The sequence below is a fragment of the Cyclopterus lumpus genome, chromosome 24 (assembly GCF_009769545.1).
Source record: "Cyclopterus lumpus isolate fCycLum1 chromosome 24, fCycLum1.pri, whole genome shotgun sequence".
Classification (NCBI taxonomy): Eukaryota; Metazoa; Chordata; class Actinopteri; order Perciformes; family Cyclopteridae; genus Cyclopterus; species Cyclopterus lumpus.
Genome location: NC_046989.1, coordinates 1,381,136 through 1,394,920, shown reverse-complemented (window position 1 = coordinate 1,394,920; position 13,785 = coordinate 1,381,136). Strand labels below are relative to the sequence as shown.

The 13,785-nt window shown below is 48.5% G+C and overlaps 1 protein-coding gene across 1 annotated transcript in view; it reads left to right on the top strand.

Annotated features, from left to right (window-relative positions):
• LOC117727701 (collagen alpha-1(XII) chain-like) overlaps window positions 1-3,688 on the top strand; it is a 102,444-nt gene extending 98,756 nt beyond the window's left edge. Inside the window, exons 54-65 of the mRNA XM_034528129.1 lie at window positions 62-148; window positions 746-799; window positions 943-1,038; window positions 1,377-1,430; window positions 1,923-1,976; window positions 2,053-2,106; window positions 2,243-2,314; window positions 2,398-2,433; window positions 2,697-2,763; window positions 2,844-3,029; window positions 3,236-3,305; window positions 3,502-3,688. Coding sequence (XP_034384020.1) covers window positions 62-148; window positions 746-799; window positions 943-1,038; window positions 1,377-1,430; window positions 1,923-1,976; window positions 2,053-2,106; window positions 2,243-2,314; window positions 2,398-2,433; window positions 2,697-2,763; window positions 2,844-3,029; window positions 3,236-3,305; window positions 3,502-3,688 — 1,017 coding nt within the window. The remainder of the gene's footprint in view (window positions 1-61; window positions 149-745; window positions 800-942; window positions 1,039-1,376; window positions 1,431-1,922; window positions 1,977-2,052; window positions 2,107-2,242; window positions 2,315-2,397; window positions 2,434-2,696; window positions 2,764-2,843; window positions 3,030-3,235; window positions 3,306-3,501) is intronic.
• The last annotated feature ends 10,097 nt before the right edge of the window (window positions 3,689-13,785 follow it).

The window sequence follows — 13,785 nt, the reverse complement described above, 5'->3', positions numbered from 1 at the left end:
TCTTCTCCTCCTCCTCCTCCTCCTCCTCCTCCTCCTCCTCCTCCTCCTCCTTCTTCCACAGAGAGATGATCTGAAGTGTCCGGCTCTTCCAAACTCCTGCAGCTGTACGTCGGTGGGCAGTGGGCTCTCCGGGCCTCAGGGGCCGGTGGTAAGAGTCCAACACAGAACACACGTTTCTCATCTAAACCTCTATAACGTTTTATAAAGTTGAATTATTCCCGTTTCAGAGAGTTTAGCCGTCACTTTAAAACTAATCCGACGACTAGCCTCCGGATTCAGTCCTGAAGTGAAGGCATGAGAACAGAGTTCTATTCCAACGGAACGCAGCAGAACCGTAGCCTGAGGAACCAGGTTCCTCTGCTGTGGTGCTAGTGGAGGGAACCCGGTGCTCTTAGTGTTCCCTCTGAGGTGAGGGAGGAAACCTCCTCCATGGTTCCATGGAGTAAAACTCTTATTTATGAATATTCATACGCTGCATTGAGCCTCTTGTGGTCTGCTCTTATTCATAAATCATTAGCCTTTTTAATAAGGAACGTTATCTCCACGAATACGAGGTCAGTGAACATGTTGAAGGCCTTTTTCTCTCTGAACAGTCAACACCTGAAGCTAGTTTCTGGTCCAGAGAGACTCCTCCCCCTTTCTTCTTAAAGCCTTCTGTCCTCCGACAGCAGGATCTGGTGTGTGTGGACTTCCTGTGATGATGTCTGACATCTTGTTGTGCTAACATGACTGATGTGCTCCTCAGGGTGCCCCCGGCAGCAAAGGTCCCCGAGGTGAAAGAGGAGAGCCCGGCTCCGTTGTGAGTACCCTTCAATAAAAACCTGCTGCTGGTAAAAAGAAGTGTGTTCAGAGCCGAGTGTTTAACTTACGAGCGCTTTGAGGACAGCGAACGCATCTGGTAACCGGTTTCACACGTGACCCCCCGTGGCTTTGTGTCAACAGGGGCCGCTGGGCCCGCGAGGAGGCAACGGACCACCGGGGCCCATGGGTCTGCCCGGCCCCCAAGGACCCAGCGGCCTGTCGATTCCAGGAGAAGCTGTAAGTCTGAACACACACACACACACACACACACACACACACACACACACACATGATGCCGTTTCTCTGCAGCGCTGCATAAATCCCAGCATGCCTCAGGATTATTAGGACGAGAGTTTCTGTGGCCCAGATTGTTCACGCCTGAGGAGACGAGCTACGAGCGCTACCAGCAGTTAGCACGTCGATGGACCTTCAACCGGCCGACATGTCAAAGAAAAATACACAAGAGATGAAATCAAACGTAGTGAAACATAAGAATAACAGAGTCACTCATTCATGTCCTAACATCACCGCTTCCCCTCTGATCTCCTCTTCCCGTTGTGGTTTCCTGTCTTCAGGGTCGGCCCGGACCAAAGGGAGAGTCCGGTGGTTCGGGTTTACCAGGACAGAAGGTAAGCTCACTTATTAATAAACAACGTCCCTGGAGCTTCATAGAGGCTCCTCCCTCTCAAGCTGAAGCTCCTCCTCTTTGTACAGACGCTTTGTTTTGTTTTGTGGAGCGTCAGAGATTTAAGAGGCGGAGCTTAACAAGTCGGGTCAGTGAACAGTTAATATGATATAATATGGAAAAATATAAATAAATAATAATAAATAAATGCTCTCCACTAAATGTGTCAATGACCATTATTTATATATATACATATGTATATATATATATATTTATATATATATATATATTTACACATGATGAACGACAACTGTGCGTTTGTGATATATGACATTAGCATAATTCTATCATTATATAAATAATTCATGGGATTTAGTGACTCAACAATCTCATGAGAGGCTCGGGTATGAAACCCAAAAGCAAACCGGGTTGAATGTCCGCCCGGACCACAGGAGACCCCGTTCAGGTCTGAGGCTCTCCCTTGTGTGTTTTGCAGGGTTCTCCGGGTCCTCGCGGTTCTGCCGGCCCCATCGGAGCAGCCGGAGTGCGGGTGAGTACGGTTCTAAACGGGCCTCCACGAGTCCTTTTGCGGGTTCAGGTTCTCAGTCTGCATCTTGTGCTTCCAGGGCCCTCAAGGAAAGGACGGATCGTCGGGACCCAGAGGCCCCACGGGGCCCATGGTGAGAGCTCTAATGGTTTTGACTGAGGAGGTGGAGGTGCCTTGCTCAAGGACACACCGCCTCGTCAGAGAGCTGGAAGCTTCAAGGTTCTCTTTCTGTCTTCTAACCCGCGGTTCTCCTCTTTGTGCCCTCGCAGGGACCTCCAGGATCTCCTGGAGTACCGGGCGGTGCAGGGAAGACCGGGAACCCCGGAGACTCCGGCACCCCTGTAAGTGTGCTGGCTGTCATGGCGACCGTCTGGAGTCTGAACGGGTTCTCCTGACAACTGAACCGTTGCTTCTGTGTTTTCAGGGCGGTCTCGGTCCAAAGGGGGACAAGGGGGAGAGGGTGAGTACACCACGTGGTCCGTGAGACCGCTTGAATCCAGAACATGTTTAAGCCTTCAGAACACTTTCTAATAGCACTACGTTAGCTCACTGGTGAGGACCACCGGTTCCCCCAGAGGACCACAGCCGAGCTCGTCACAAAGAGAACCTCTGAGCTGTGCTGTTATTACTGCAAGTGCTCATGGGAAATGTAGTTCCCAACACAGAGAAAGGACAAAGTGACGTCTTTAAATGCCGCGCTGACTCCGCCCTCTCCGTCCTCAGGGTGATTTCGCCCCTCAGAACATGATGCGCTCCATCGCCCGCCAGGTGTGCGAGCAGCTGGTCAGCGGTGAGTCCGTTAGTGCCGGGTCTTCGTCCGTCACCACGACGACGACCCGGCGCTCAACTTCACTGTTTCTGTCGTTCCAGCTCAAATGTCTCGCGTGGACACGCTGCTGAACCAGATCCCCAACGGCGTGCAGCGCAGCAACAGCCCGGGGCCGCCGGGGCTCCCGGGGGCCACCGGCAGGCAGGGACCCCGCGGAGAGCCCGGCGCCGCGGGAAGGAACGGCTTCCCAGGAGGTCCGGGTTCACCGGGCCAGCTGGGAGAGAGAGGTACGGCGCTTCTTTTTAAGATGCTTTTCCTAATCTTTTTATTACAAAATCAAATAATCCAGAATGAACAGCTGATCAACACTTTTATGAAGTTCACTGTTTGGGTAAAAGTTGGGCTTCTGTTGTTCTTCGGTTTAATTTTATTCCAATAATCAATAACCTTCCCAGTGATATGATCGGTATCTGATCCTGCGGGTTCCCTTCAGGTCTCGCAGGAGAGAAAGGGGAGCGAGGATCGTCGGTAGTCGGGCAGAAAGGACCGAGAGGAGCTGCTGGTACGTCTCTTCCTCTTTATTTACATCTAGCATCCATCAATCATGTGAACAGAAAGAAGTCATTATTAGATTCATGTGTTCATTGTAAACAACAAGTCAACAGAGTCTTTTCTTTTAAGAGTTTGTCGGAGCTTCCCTGAATGCATCCATTTTAATTATAGATAATGTTCAATGTGACTGAAAATAAAATGGTTTTCCCCACCAGGTCCACCAGGAGAAAGCAGAACCGGACCAACGGGCCCTTCAGGCGCCGCCGGACCCCGCGGCCCCCCCGGACGTCCCGGATACGCCGGAGTCCGCGGGCCCCCCGGCCCCTCCGGGTACTGTGACTCCTCCCAGTGCGTCGGCATTCCCTACAACGGGCAGGGATACGGAGGTACGTAGCGGCGCGTTGCAACTTCCTGCTGAACCAGGCGCACCATTCAGCTTTTTGAGAGGAGCGCTTGTTTTCTGTCCGGGGGCTGATGAGAACGTGGGTCCAGGTGTGTAGCCTAGCTTAGCACAAAGACTGGGAGCGGAGGGGAACTGCTAGCCTCCATCCAAAGCTTTGAATCCGTCTGATACCTTTGATTAGATTGTTCAAACCAGTGGTTCTCTAACGGGGGTACGTGGAGTAAAAGAAATCCATTTCAATTAGCATCCATTCAAAAATCCTTAAAAAAAACATCATGTAAGTTCACAAACTGCATTTTGTTTCATTGGTTTCTTTAAACACGTTTATCTCCCTCAGAGTGAAGTTTCATGGTATTCATACCACTATGATTACTTCTGTTCAGTAAACAACACGTACATTCTCCTCTGGATGGAGCTAGGCTAGCACTTTCCACCTGCTTCCAGTCATTGTGCTAAGCTAGGCTAACGGAATACTCCATCTCCAACATCGATTCAGTGGTGAAAGTAAATAACTACACTGGAGTATTTCCATTTAATGCTACTTATATATATATATTCTACTTTAGTCCCTTAGTAGAGTTAGGTTAATAATATTAATGTTATTATAGATCAAAGTTTCCATTGTTACCTGGGGGGTTAAAGACCTTTCAGGCAGAAAGCAGGGGCTCCTGTACCGCTGCTGCTCTCCTGAGGATGACGTGTGACTGAGCTCCGTGTGACTGACTGACCTCTCCGTCCTCTCTCGGCCTGTTGCAGGTTCACAGTAGACTTTGTTTAGAGCTGCTTTTAAAACGGATAACCAGCCTGATGGAAAAAGCATTAACACAAACGCACACAAGCCAACAACCGCAAAGAGGGAAACTAACAGCGACTCAGTGAAGCCAAAGAAACCAACAACAGCAGCAACGACAACAACAACTACAACTACAACAAACAAATACTAACAGCGGTGGAGAACCTGCAGCAGCAGCTTTAACAGCGTGTAAATAAACTAATTCCTTCCTTGTAAATGACGTTTTTAAAGCTCGTGCCTTGCAAATCAACAACCTTCTGCTTGCTGAATGCCAACAACAAACTCTTTTATTAAAAATGATTCTTATTTTTTTTCTTACCCATTTTGTCTGTAACTGTTTTAAAACTGCTCTGAATGTCTTCTACACACATGACCCACGACCTTTAGACACTTATATTATTTCCTCCACAAACCAGCTGTTCTGTATCTGAGTTACACGAAATATGAACGATGTCGTCCTAAAAGAAGTCTCCAGTCTGATGTAGAAAAGATTTTTATTGTGAATGAATGAGTCGATGAGAAAAGGGGGCGTGGTCAACGTGATGCCCCGCCCACTAGAGCTGTCAGTTGATTGGCTGCAGTGAATAGACACAGTTTAGGCTCATTCAGCTTTACAAGTCAATCGATAATGAAAAGGAGAAGAATCGTATTTATATCCTAATAACCTGCAGCCTGTTGCACCAATAATGAGATTCAAATGTTTTTATAGAAACAGAAAGAGACAGAAGGTCTCTTCAAGGTCTGGATGCTGATTCTGGACTAAAGTCTTCCACTGCAGGTCCAAGTGAAGCCACGTGGTTCACTGACCAAACAGGTTCTCCCGGAAATGTGTAACTTTAATTTCAAGGAAGTTCTTCTTGCAAATGTATAATCTGAAACTTTATACAATTTAATTTAAAAAATCCTCTGAATAAAAAGTTAATTAGTGAGAAACGACACGCCCCCAATAATGCAGTGGTCCCGCCCCCAGTTACGCAGTGGACACGCCCCCAATAATGCAGTGGACAAGCCCCCAGTTACGCAGTGGACACGCCCCCAGTAGTGCAGTGGACACGCCCCCAGTAGCATAGTGTTCACGCCCCCAATAATGCAGTGGACATGCCCCCAATTACGCAGTGGACACGCCCCCAGTAGCGCAGAGGATACGCCCCCAGTAGCATAGTGTTCACGCCCCCAGTAGCGTAGTGTTCACGCCCCCAGTTACGCAGTGGACACGCCCCCAGTAGCCCAGTGTTCACGCCCCCAGATACGCAGTGGACACGCCCCCAGTAGCCCAGTGTTCACGCCCCCAGATACACAATGGCCACGCCCCCAGTAGCCCAGTGTTCACGCCCCCAGTTACGCAGTGGCCATGCCCCCAGTAGCCCAGTGTTCACGCCCCCAGTTACGCAGTGGCCACGCCCCCAATAGCCCAGTGTTCATGCCCCCAGATACACAGTGGCCACGCCCCCTGTAGCCCAGTGTTCACGCCCCCAGTTACGCAGTGGCCATGCCCCCAGTAGCCCAGTATTCACGCCCCCAGTTACGCAGTGGCCACGCCCCCTGTAGCCCAGTGTTCACACCCCCAGTTACGCAGTGGCCACGCCCCCTGCTCTCCGTCTCAGTGCTTCAGACATCGAGCCACGCCTTTTTTTGTGCATGTTGAAAGCCGAAATGAGAAACCTGTGCTCAACTGGCCCAATCGATATCTCCGAGCAGGCCGAAACTCGCCTGAACCCGACCGCCGAGTCGCCCCGGACCCCGAGGAGGACGAGCTGACGCTAAACCGCCGTCGAAAGAGGTCCCCATCAAGAGAGCCGTCCAACGGGCTGCCGTCATAAGACTTCTTCTTGTTCTACTCTCTCACATCACACACACACACTTTATTAAAGGCCTTCAGACGTATGTGAATATTCATTTGTGTGAAGGGGAGGAGTTTAAGCAAGATTAAGAACAAAAAAACCTTCTTTTCTTACACTTTTTGTTGTTGCTTGTAACATATTTGCATCAGTTTGTTGAAACGAAGCTCAAGAAAACCGTTCCATGTAATCAGAAGTGAAACAGCTGTCGTGTTGTATCTCTAGACTTCATATTTATCACTTTATTCCGTCACAGATCATCTTAACAAACCGGTGGAGTTGCACGTCTGTGGTGTTTATTAGTAGAAGTTTGTTTTCTTGTTGTCGTCGTGTCACGTTCTCAGTATCCTTCGTGGTTTCGCTGCTTCATGTTTGAGCTGCAGATTGTGAATTCCACAGCCTTATGTTCTTATTTATTTCTGAAAACAGAAGAGGCATTTTTCAATAAAACTACTGAAAATTTAAACTCTGTGTCTTTTTGTGAGGAGGTGACAGCACGGTTTATATTATATATATTATATATATATATTATATAATTTTTATTTAAATTATAATTATATATATAATTATAATAATTTAAATTAAAAGAATATTATATAATATATATAAATTAAAAGATAAATATATAAAACATTTTCTTTTTGCTTCACTGCATTTATTAATAATGAGGAATAAATACAATGTGTTATACTTTTAATTAAACGACCCAACAGGATATAAATGTAATGAGCTTTATCTGCAACATGGAAATGCATCTTACATGTTTATACATACAAAAATTATGTTTTTATGACATTTTTAGACAGACTAAACAATTTATAGTATAAACTTTTTTTCCAAAACATTTTTCGACATATCGTTATATCATCCTGTTCATGATATTTTTTGGTATACTGTACTATGACTTTTAAACAATATTTCTTCATCGAATATATTATACGAATATCTTTCAATATACTATACTGTGACATTTGTATGACATTATTCTACACTAACTTTTTCATATTTAAACAAACGATACATAAACATAGTATACAGTACAGTGTGTCACATACACGTCATCAACAAGTCATCAACGAGTCAGCCAACCTGCTGAATGGCTGACTCCTCTGCTGATTGGCTGACTCCTCCGCTGTATGGCTGACTCCTCCGCTGATTGGCTGACTCCTCTGCTGATTGGCTGACTCCTCCGCTGATTGGCTGACTCCTCTGCTGATTGGCTGACTCCTCCGCTGATTGGCTGACTCCTCCACTGATTGGCTGACTCCTCCGCTGATTGGCTGACTCCTCTGCTGATTGTCTGACTCCTCCGCTGATTGGCTGACTCATCTACTGATTGGCTGACTCCTCTGCTAATTGGCTGACTCCTCCGCTGATTGGTTGACTCCTCTGCTGATTGGCTGACTCCTCCACTCCTCCGCTGATTGGTTGACTCCTCTACTGATTGTCTGACTCCTCCGCTGATTGTCTGACTCCTCCGCTGATTGGCTGACTCCTCCGCTGATTGGCTGACTCCTCTGCTGATTGGCTGACTCCTCCGCTGATTGGCTGACTCCTCTGCTGATTGGCTGACTCCTCCACTCCTCTGCTGATTGGCTGACTCCTCTGCCTCGACTCCCTCGCTCGCTGCTCTCCTCTCTTTGGATATTTTGCCCCTGAATCATCGCCACAAACATGAATGTTAATAAGCGAGCGCTCGAGTGAGAGGCGGAAACAGCTCCTCCTCCTCCTCGTCCTGGTCAGCAGCTCCTGGAACTGTAAATAATACGAATGGTCTTATTTTACTTCGTTCTACACTTCTAAATACTTGTGTTACGGATGTTCCTCCACTCGGCTGCTGGAGATCAGCTGTTGAAAGAAAGGAAAAATATCCAGCGTTCAAAAACGTGGCTTAATTGTTGCTGATCGACTAATTGATTAGTCGATCAATGATGCTGCCATATAAAGGCAAAACCTCATTCAGCCCAAAATAGGCTTTTGTTTCAGTATTTATTAAAATCAAGCCGGAGTTCAAGCCTTCAACAAATCCAAGAAGTTATAAATAACAGAAATGTTTAAGAAATATTTCCCACAAAGATTGCAAATTCTTAACCGATTGGAAAAAAAAGCAGATTTAAAATGATTGTGAACTTATTTTACTGGAGAGGATACGATTGTTCAATAAATCACACGATCAACAGGAAATAAATCTGCAACTCATTTTTTTATTTAGTTTTCAACAACAAACAATATGTATTTTCATACAGTCGCTTCCTGTCAATTTTTCAGTTGTATGTCTTGGTTCACATGATATTCAGGTACAGTGTACAACACAAACAACAACAAACATCAAAGGTGATCATTCCAAGAATGAAAAGAAGAGGAGAAATGAGGATAATGAAAAGATTGCATAAAATAGAAATTAAATACAAATGATACAAATGAAATAAAATAAATAATTTGAATAATGATTGTCCACTCCTGAGTGTATGTGATCTGCAACTAATTTGACAGTTGAACCGTTGAAATTATTCATGAGGAGAAAATGACCGAAAAAGCAGGTTTCACCTTCTTAAATATGAGGATCTGTGCCATGTATGACGGTTTTATTAATTCTTTGCTGTTGGTGACATAAACAAAGAATTGAACGACCTCTTTGGGCTTCGGGAAGCCGTCAAGGCCGTTTACATGAACAATGAATTGATCAATAATTAATGTGTGAAGGATCCTTGAAAGTCTTCTTGAGGTGACGAGCGTCTGAGGAAAGGAAGCGGGTTGTTTTTAATCAGGTCTGATGGGAACGGGATGGAGGAGGCGGAGCTTATCAGCAGCTTTGAAGTTCCTCCCTCGACCTCGCCAAAGTAAACAGGCCGAGATGCGACCTCTGACGGAGGAAACTATCCAAAACATCTCTGCTGCATGATGACATGTTTTGGGACTGCAGGTAATTATGAACGCAGTTTAAACTGCACGCACACTCTGCCGGGTGGAAATGAGGTAAAAGACAAGGACACTCGATATCCTGGAGGTCAAAGGTCACTTCTACAAACCAGCTCCACATTCCCATAAGCTCTGTGGTTTCTGTTCCATAAACATATTTAAAAGGTTTTTTCTTTCAGCACCAAATCTGGATCTGATCGTCTAAAAGAAGTAGTCTATAGAGATATATATATATATATATATATATATATATATATATATATATATATATATATATATATATATATATATCACAGCAAGAGGGCCGCGGGTTCAATTCCCGGTCGGAGCGGTCCTTCTGTGTGGAGTTTGCATGTTCTCCCCGTGGCAGCGTGGGTTCTCTCCGGGCTCTCCGGCTTCCTCCCACAGTCCAAAGACATGCTGCAGGTTAATTGATCTCTAAATGTCCCATAGGTGTGAATGTGAGAGTGAATGGTTGTATGTCCCTACATGTGCCCTCGATGGACTGGCGGCCTGTCCAGGGTGTCCCCTGCCTTCGCCCTATGTCAGCTGGGATAGGCTCCAGCGCCCATCAAGGCTTCTTCCCATGGAGGCTTCTTCCCATGGAGGCTTCTTCCCATTGAGGCTTCTTCCCATTGAGGCTTCTTCCCATGGAGGCTTCTTCCCATTGAGGCTTCTTCCCATCAAGGCTTCTTCCCATTGAGGCTTCTTCCCATTGAGGCTTCTTCCCATGGAGGCTTCTTCCCATTGAGGCTTCTTCCCATCAAGGCTTCTTCCCATGGAGGCTTCTTCCCATGGAGGCTTCTTCCTATCAAGGCTTCTTCCTATCAAGGCTTCTTCCCATCAAGGCTTCTTCCCATCAAGGCTTCTTCCCATTGAGGCTTCTTCCCATCAAGGCTTCTTCCCATTGAGGCTTCTTCCTATCAAGGCTTCTTCCCATTGAGGCTTCTTCCTATCAAGGCTTCTTCCCATTGAGGCTTCTTCCCATTGAGGCTTCTTCCCATGGAGGCTTCTTCCCACGGAGGCTTCTTCCCATTGAGGCTTCTTCCCATGGAGGCTTCTTCCCATCAAGGCTTCTTCCCATTGAGGCTTCTTCCCACGGAGGCTTCTTCCCATGGAGGCTTCTTCCCACGGAGGCTTCTTCCCATCAAGGCTTCTTCCCATGGAGGCTTCTTCCCATTGAGGCTTCTTCCCATTGAGGCTTCTTCCCAAGGAGGCTTCTTCCCATGGAGGCTTCTTCCCATGGAGGCTTCTTCCCATTGAGGCTTCTTCCCACGGAGGCTTCTTCCCATTGAGGCTTCTTCCCATTGAGGCTTCTTCCCATTGAGGCTTCTTCCCACGGAGGCTTCTTCCCATGGAGGCTTCTTCCCATTGAGGCTTCTTCCCATGGAGGCTTCTTCCCATTGTGGCTTCTTCCCATTGAGGCTTCTTCCCATGGAGGCTTCTTCCCATTGAGGCTTCTTCCCACGGAGGCTTCTTCCCATTGAGGCTTCTTCCCATTGTGGCTTCTTCCCATTGAGGCTTCTTCCCATGGAGGCTTCTTCCCATTGAGGCTTCTTCCCACGGAGGCTTCTTCCCATTGAGGCTTCTTCCCATGGAGGCTTCTTCCCATTGAGGCTTCTTCCCACGGAGGCTTCTTCCCACGGAGGCTTCTTCCCATGGAGGCTTCTTCCCATTGAGGCTTCTTCCCACGGAGGCTTCTTCCCATTGAGGCTTCTTCCCATGGAGGCTTCTTCCCATTGAGGCTTCTTCCCATTGAGGCTTCTTCCCATTGAGGCTTCTTCCCATGGAGGCTTCTTCCCATGGAGGCTTCTTCCCATGGAGGCTTCTTCCCATTGAGGCTTCTTCCCATTGAGGCTTCTTCCCATGGAGGCTTCTTCCCATTGTGGCTTCTTCCCATTGAGGCTTCTTCCCATGGAGGCTTCTTCCCATTGAGGCTTCTTCCCACGGAGGCTTCTTCCCATTGAGGCTTCTTCCCATGGAGGCTTCTTCCCATTGAGGCTTCTTCCCACGGAGGCTTCTTCCCATTGAGGCTTCTTCCCACGGAGGCTTCTTCCCACGGAGGCTTCTTCCCATGGAGGCTTCTTCCCATTGAGGCTTCTTCCCACGGAGGCTTCTTCCCATTGAGGCTTCTTCCCATGGAGGCTTCTTCCCATTGAGGCTTCTTCCCATTGAGGCTTCTTCCCATGGAGGCTTCTTCCCATGGAGGCTTCTTCCCATGGAGGCTTCTTCCCATCGAGGCTTCTTCCCATGGAGGCTTCTTCCCATCAAGGCTTCTTCCCATGGAGGCTTCTTCCCATTGAGGCTTCTTCCCATGGAGGCTTCTTCCCATCGAGGCTTCTTCCCATTGAGGCTTCTTCCCATTGAGGCTTCTTCCCATGGAGGCTTCTTCCCATGGAGGCTTCTTCCCATTGAGGCTTCTTCCCATTGAGGCTTCTTCCCACGGAGGCTTCTTCCCATCAAGGCTTCTTCCCATGGAGGCTTCTTCCCATCAAGGCTTCTTCCCATTGAGGCTTCTTCCCATGGAGGCTTCTTCCCATGGAGGCTTCTTCCCATGGAGGCTTCTTCCCATGGAGGCTTCTTCCCACGGAGGCTTCTTCCCATGGAGGCTTCTTCCCACGGAGGCTTCTTCCCATGGAGGCTTCTTCCCACGGAGGCTTCTTCCCATCAAGGCTTCTTCCCATTGAGGCTTCTTCCCATTGAGGCTTCTTCCCATGGAGGCTTCTTCCCATTGAGGCTTCTTCCCATCAAGGCTTCTTCCCATGGAGGCTTCTTCCCATGGAGGCTTCTTCCTATCAAGGCTTCTTCCTATCAAGGCTTCTTCCCATCAAGGCTTCTTCCCATCAAGGCTTCTTCCCATTGAGGCTTCTTCCCATCAAGGCTTCTTCCCATTGAGGCTTCTTCCTATCAAGGCTTCTTCCCATTGAGGCTTCTTCCTATCAAGGCTTCTTCCCATTGAGGCTTCTTCCCATTGAGGCTTCTTCCCATGGAGGCTTCTTCCCACGGAGGCTTCTTCCCATTGAGGCTTCTTCCCATGGAGGCTTCTTCCCATCAAGGCTTCTTCCCATTGAGGCTTCTTCCCACGGAGGCTTCTTCCCATGGAGGCTTCTTCCCACGGAGGCTTCTTCCCATCAAGGCTTCTTCCCATGGAGGCTTCTTCCCATTGAGGCTTCTTCCCATTGAGGCTTCTTCCCATGGAGGCTTCTTCCCATTGTGGCTTCTTCCCATTGAGGCTTCTTCCCATGGAGGCTTCTTCCCATTGAGGCTTCTTCCCACGGAGGCTTCTTCCCATTGAGGCTTCTTCCCATGGAGGCTTCTTCCCATTGAGGCTTCTTCCCACGGAGGCTTCTTCCCACGGAGGCTTCTTCCCATGGAGGCTTCTTCCCATTGAGGCTTCTTCCCACGGAGGCTTCTTCCCATTGAGGCTTCTTCCCATGGAGGCTTCTTCCCATTGAGGCTTCTTCCCATTGAGGCTTCTTCCCATTGAGGCTTCTTCCCATGGAGGCTTCTTCCCATGGAGGCTTCTTCCCATGGAGGCTTCTTCCCATTGAGGCTTCTTCCCATTGAGGCTTCTTCCCATGGAGGCTTCTTCCCATTGTGGCTTCTTCCCATTGAGGCTTCTTCCCATGGAGGCTTCTTCCCATTGAGGCTTCTTCCCACGGAGGCTTCTTCCCATTGAGGCTTCTTCCCATGGAGGCTTCTTCCCATTGAGGCTTCTTCCCACGGAGGCTTCTTCCCATTGAGGCTTCTTCCCACGGAGGCTTCTTCCCACGGAGGCTTCTTCCCATGGAGGCTTCTTCCCATTGAGGCTTCTTCCCACGGAGGCTTCTTCCCATTGAGGCTTCTTCCCATGGAGGCTTCTTCCCATTGAGGCTTCTTCCCATTGAGGCTTCTTCCCATGGAGGCTTCTTCCCATGGAGGCTTCTTCCCATGGAGGCTTCTTCCCATCGAGGCTTCTTCCCATGGAGGCTTCTTCCCATCAAGGCTTCTTCCCATGGAGGCTTCTTCCCATTGAGGCTTCTTCCCATGGAGGCTTCTTCCCATCGAGGCTTCTTCCCATTGAGGCTTCTTCCCATTGAGGCTTCTTCCCATGGAGGCTTCTTCCCATGGAGGCTTCTTCCCATTGAGGCTTCTTCCCATTGAGGCTTCTTCCCATTGAGGCTTCTTCCCACGGAGGCTTCTTCCCATTGAGGCTTCTTCCCATGGAGGCTTCTTCCCATTGAGGTTTCTTTCCATTGAGGCTTCTTCCCATGGAGGCTTCTTCCCATGGAGGCTTCTTCCCACGGAGGCTTCTTCCCATTGAGGCTTCTTCCCATTGAGGCTTCTTCCCATTGAGGCTTCTTCCCACCGCTTTACATTGGTGTCGTCTGGCGCTGAGAGGCGACCATCTTTGTTCGGAGCTCCTCTGGAGGCTCCTAGCAGATGAACTCGGCAGCTCTCCAGCGATGACCTCATGGAAAGTCTGCTGGCTCAGTTGGAGGCGGGCCCCGCCAGCCGCCAGCACTCAGACCAGAACCAGCAACGGCAGTATTTACAGG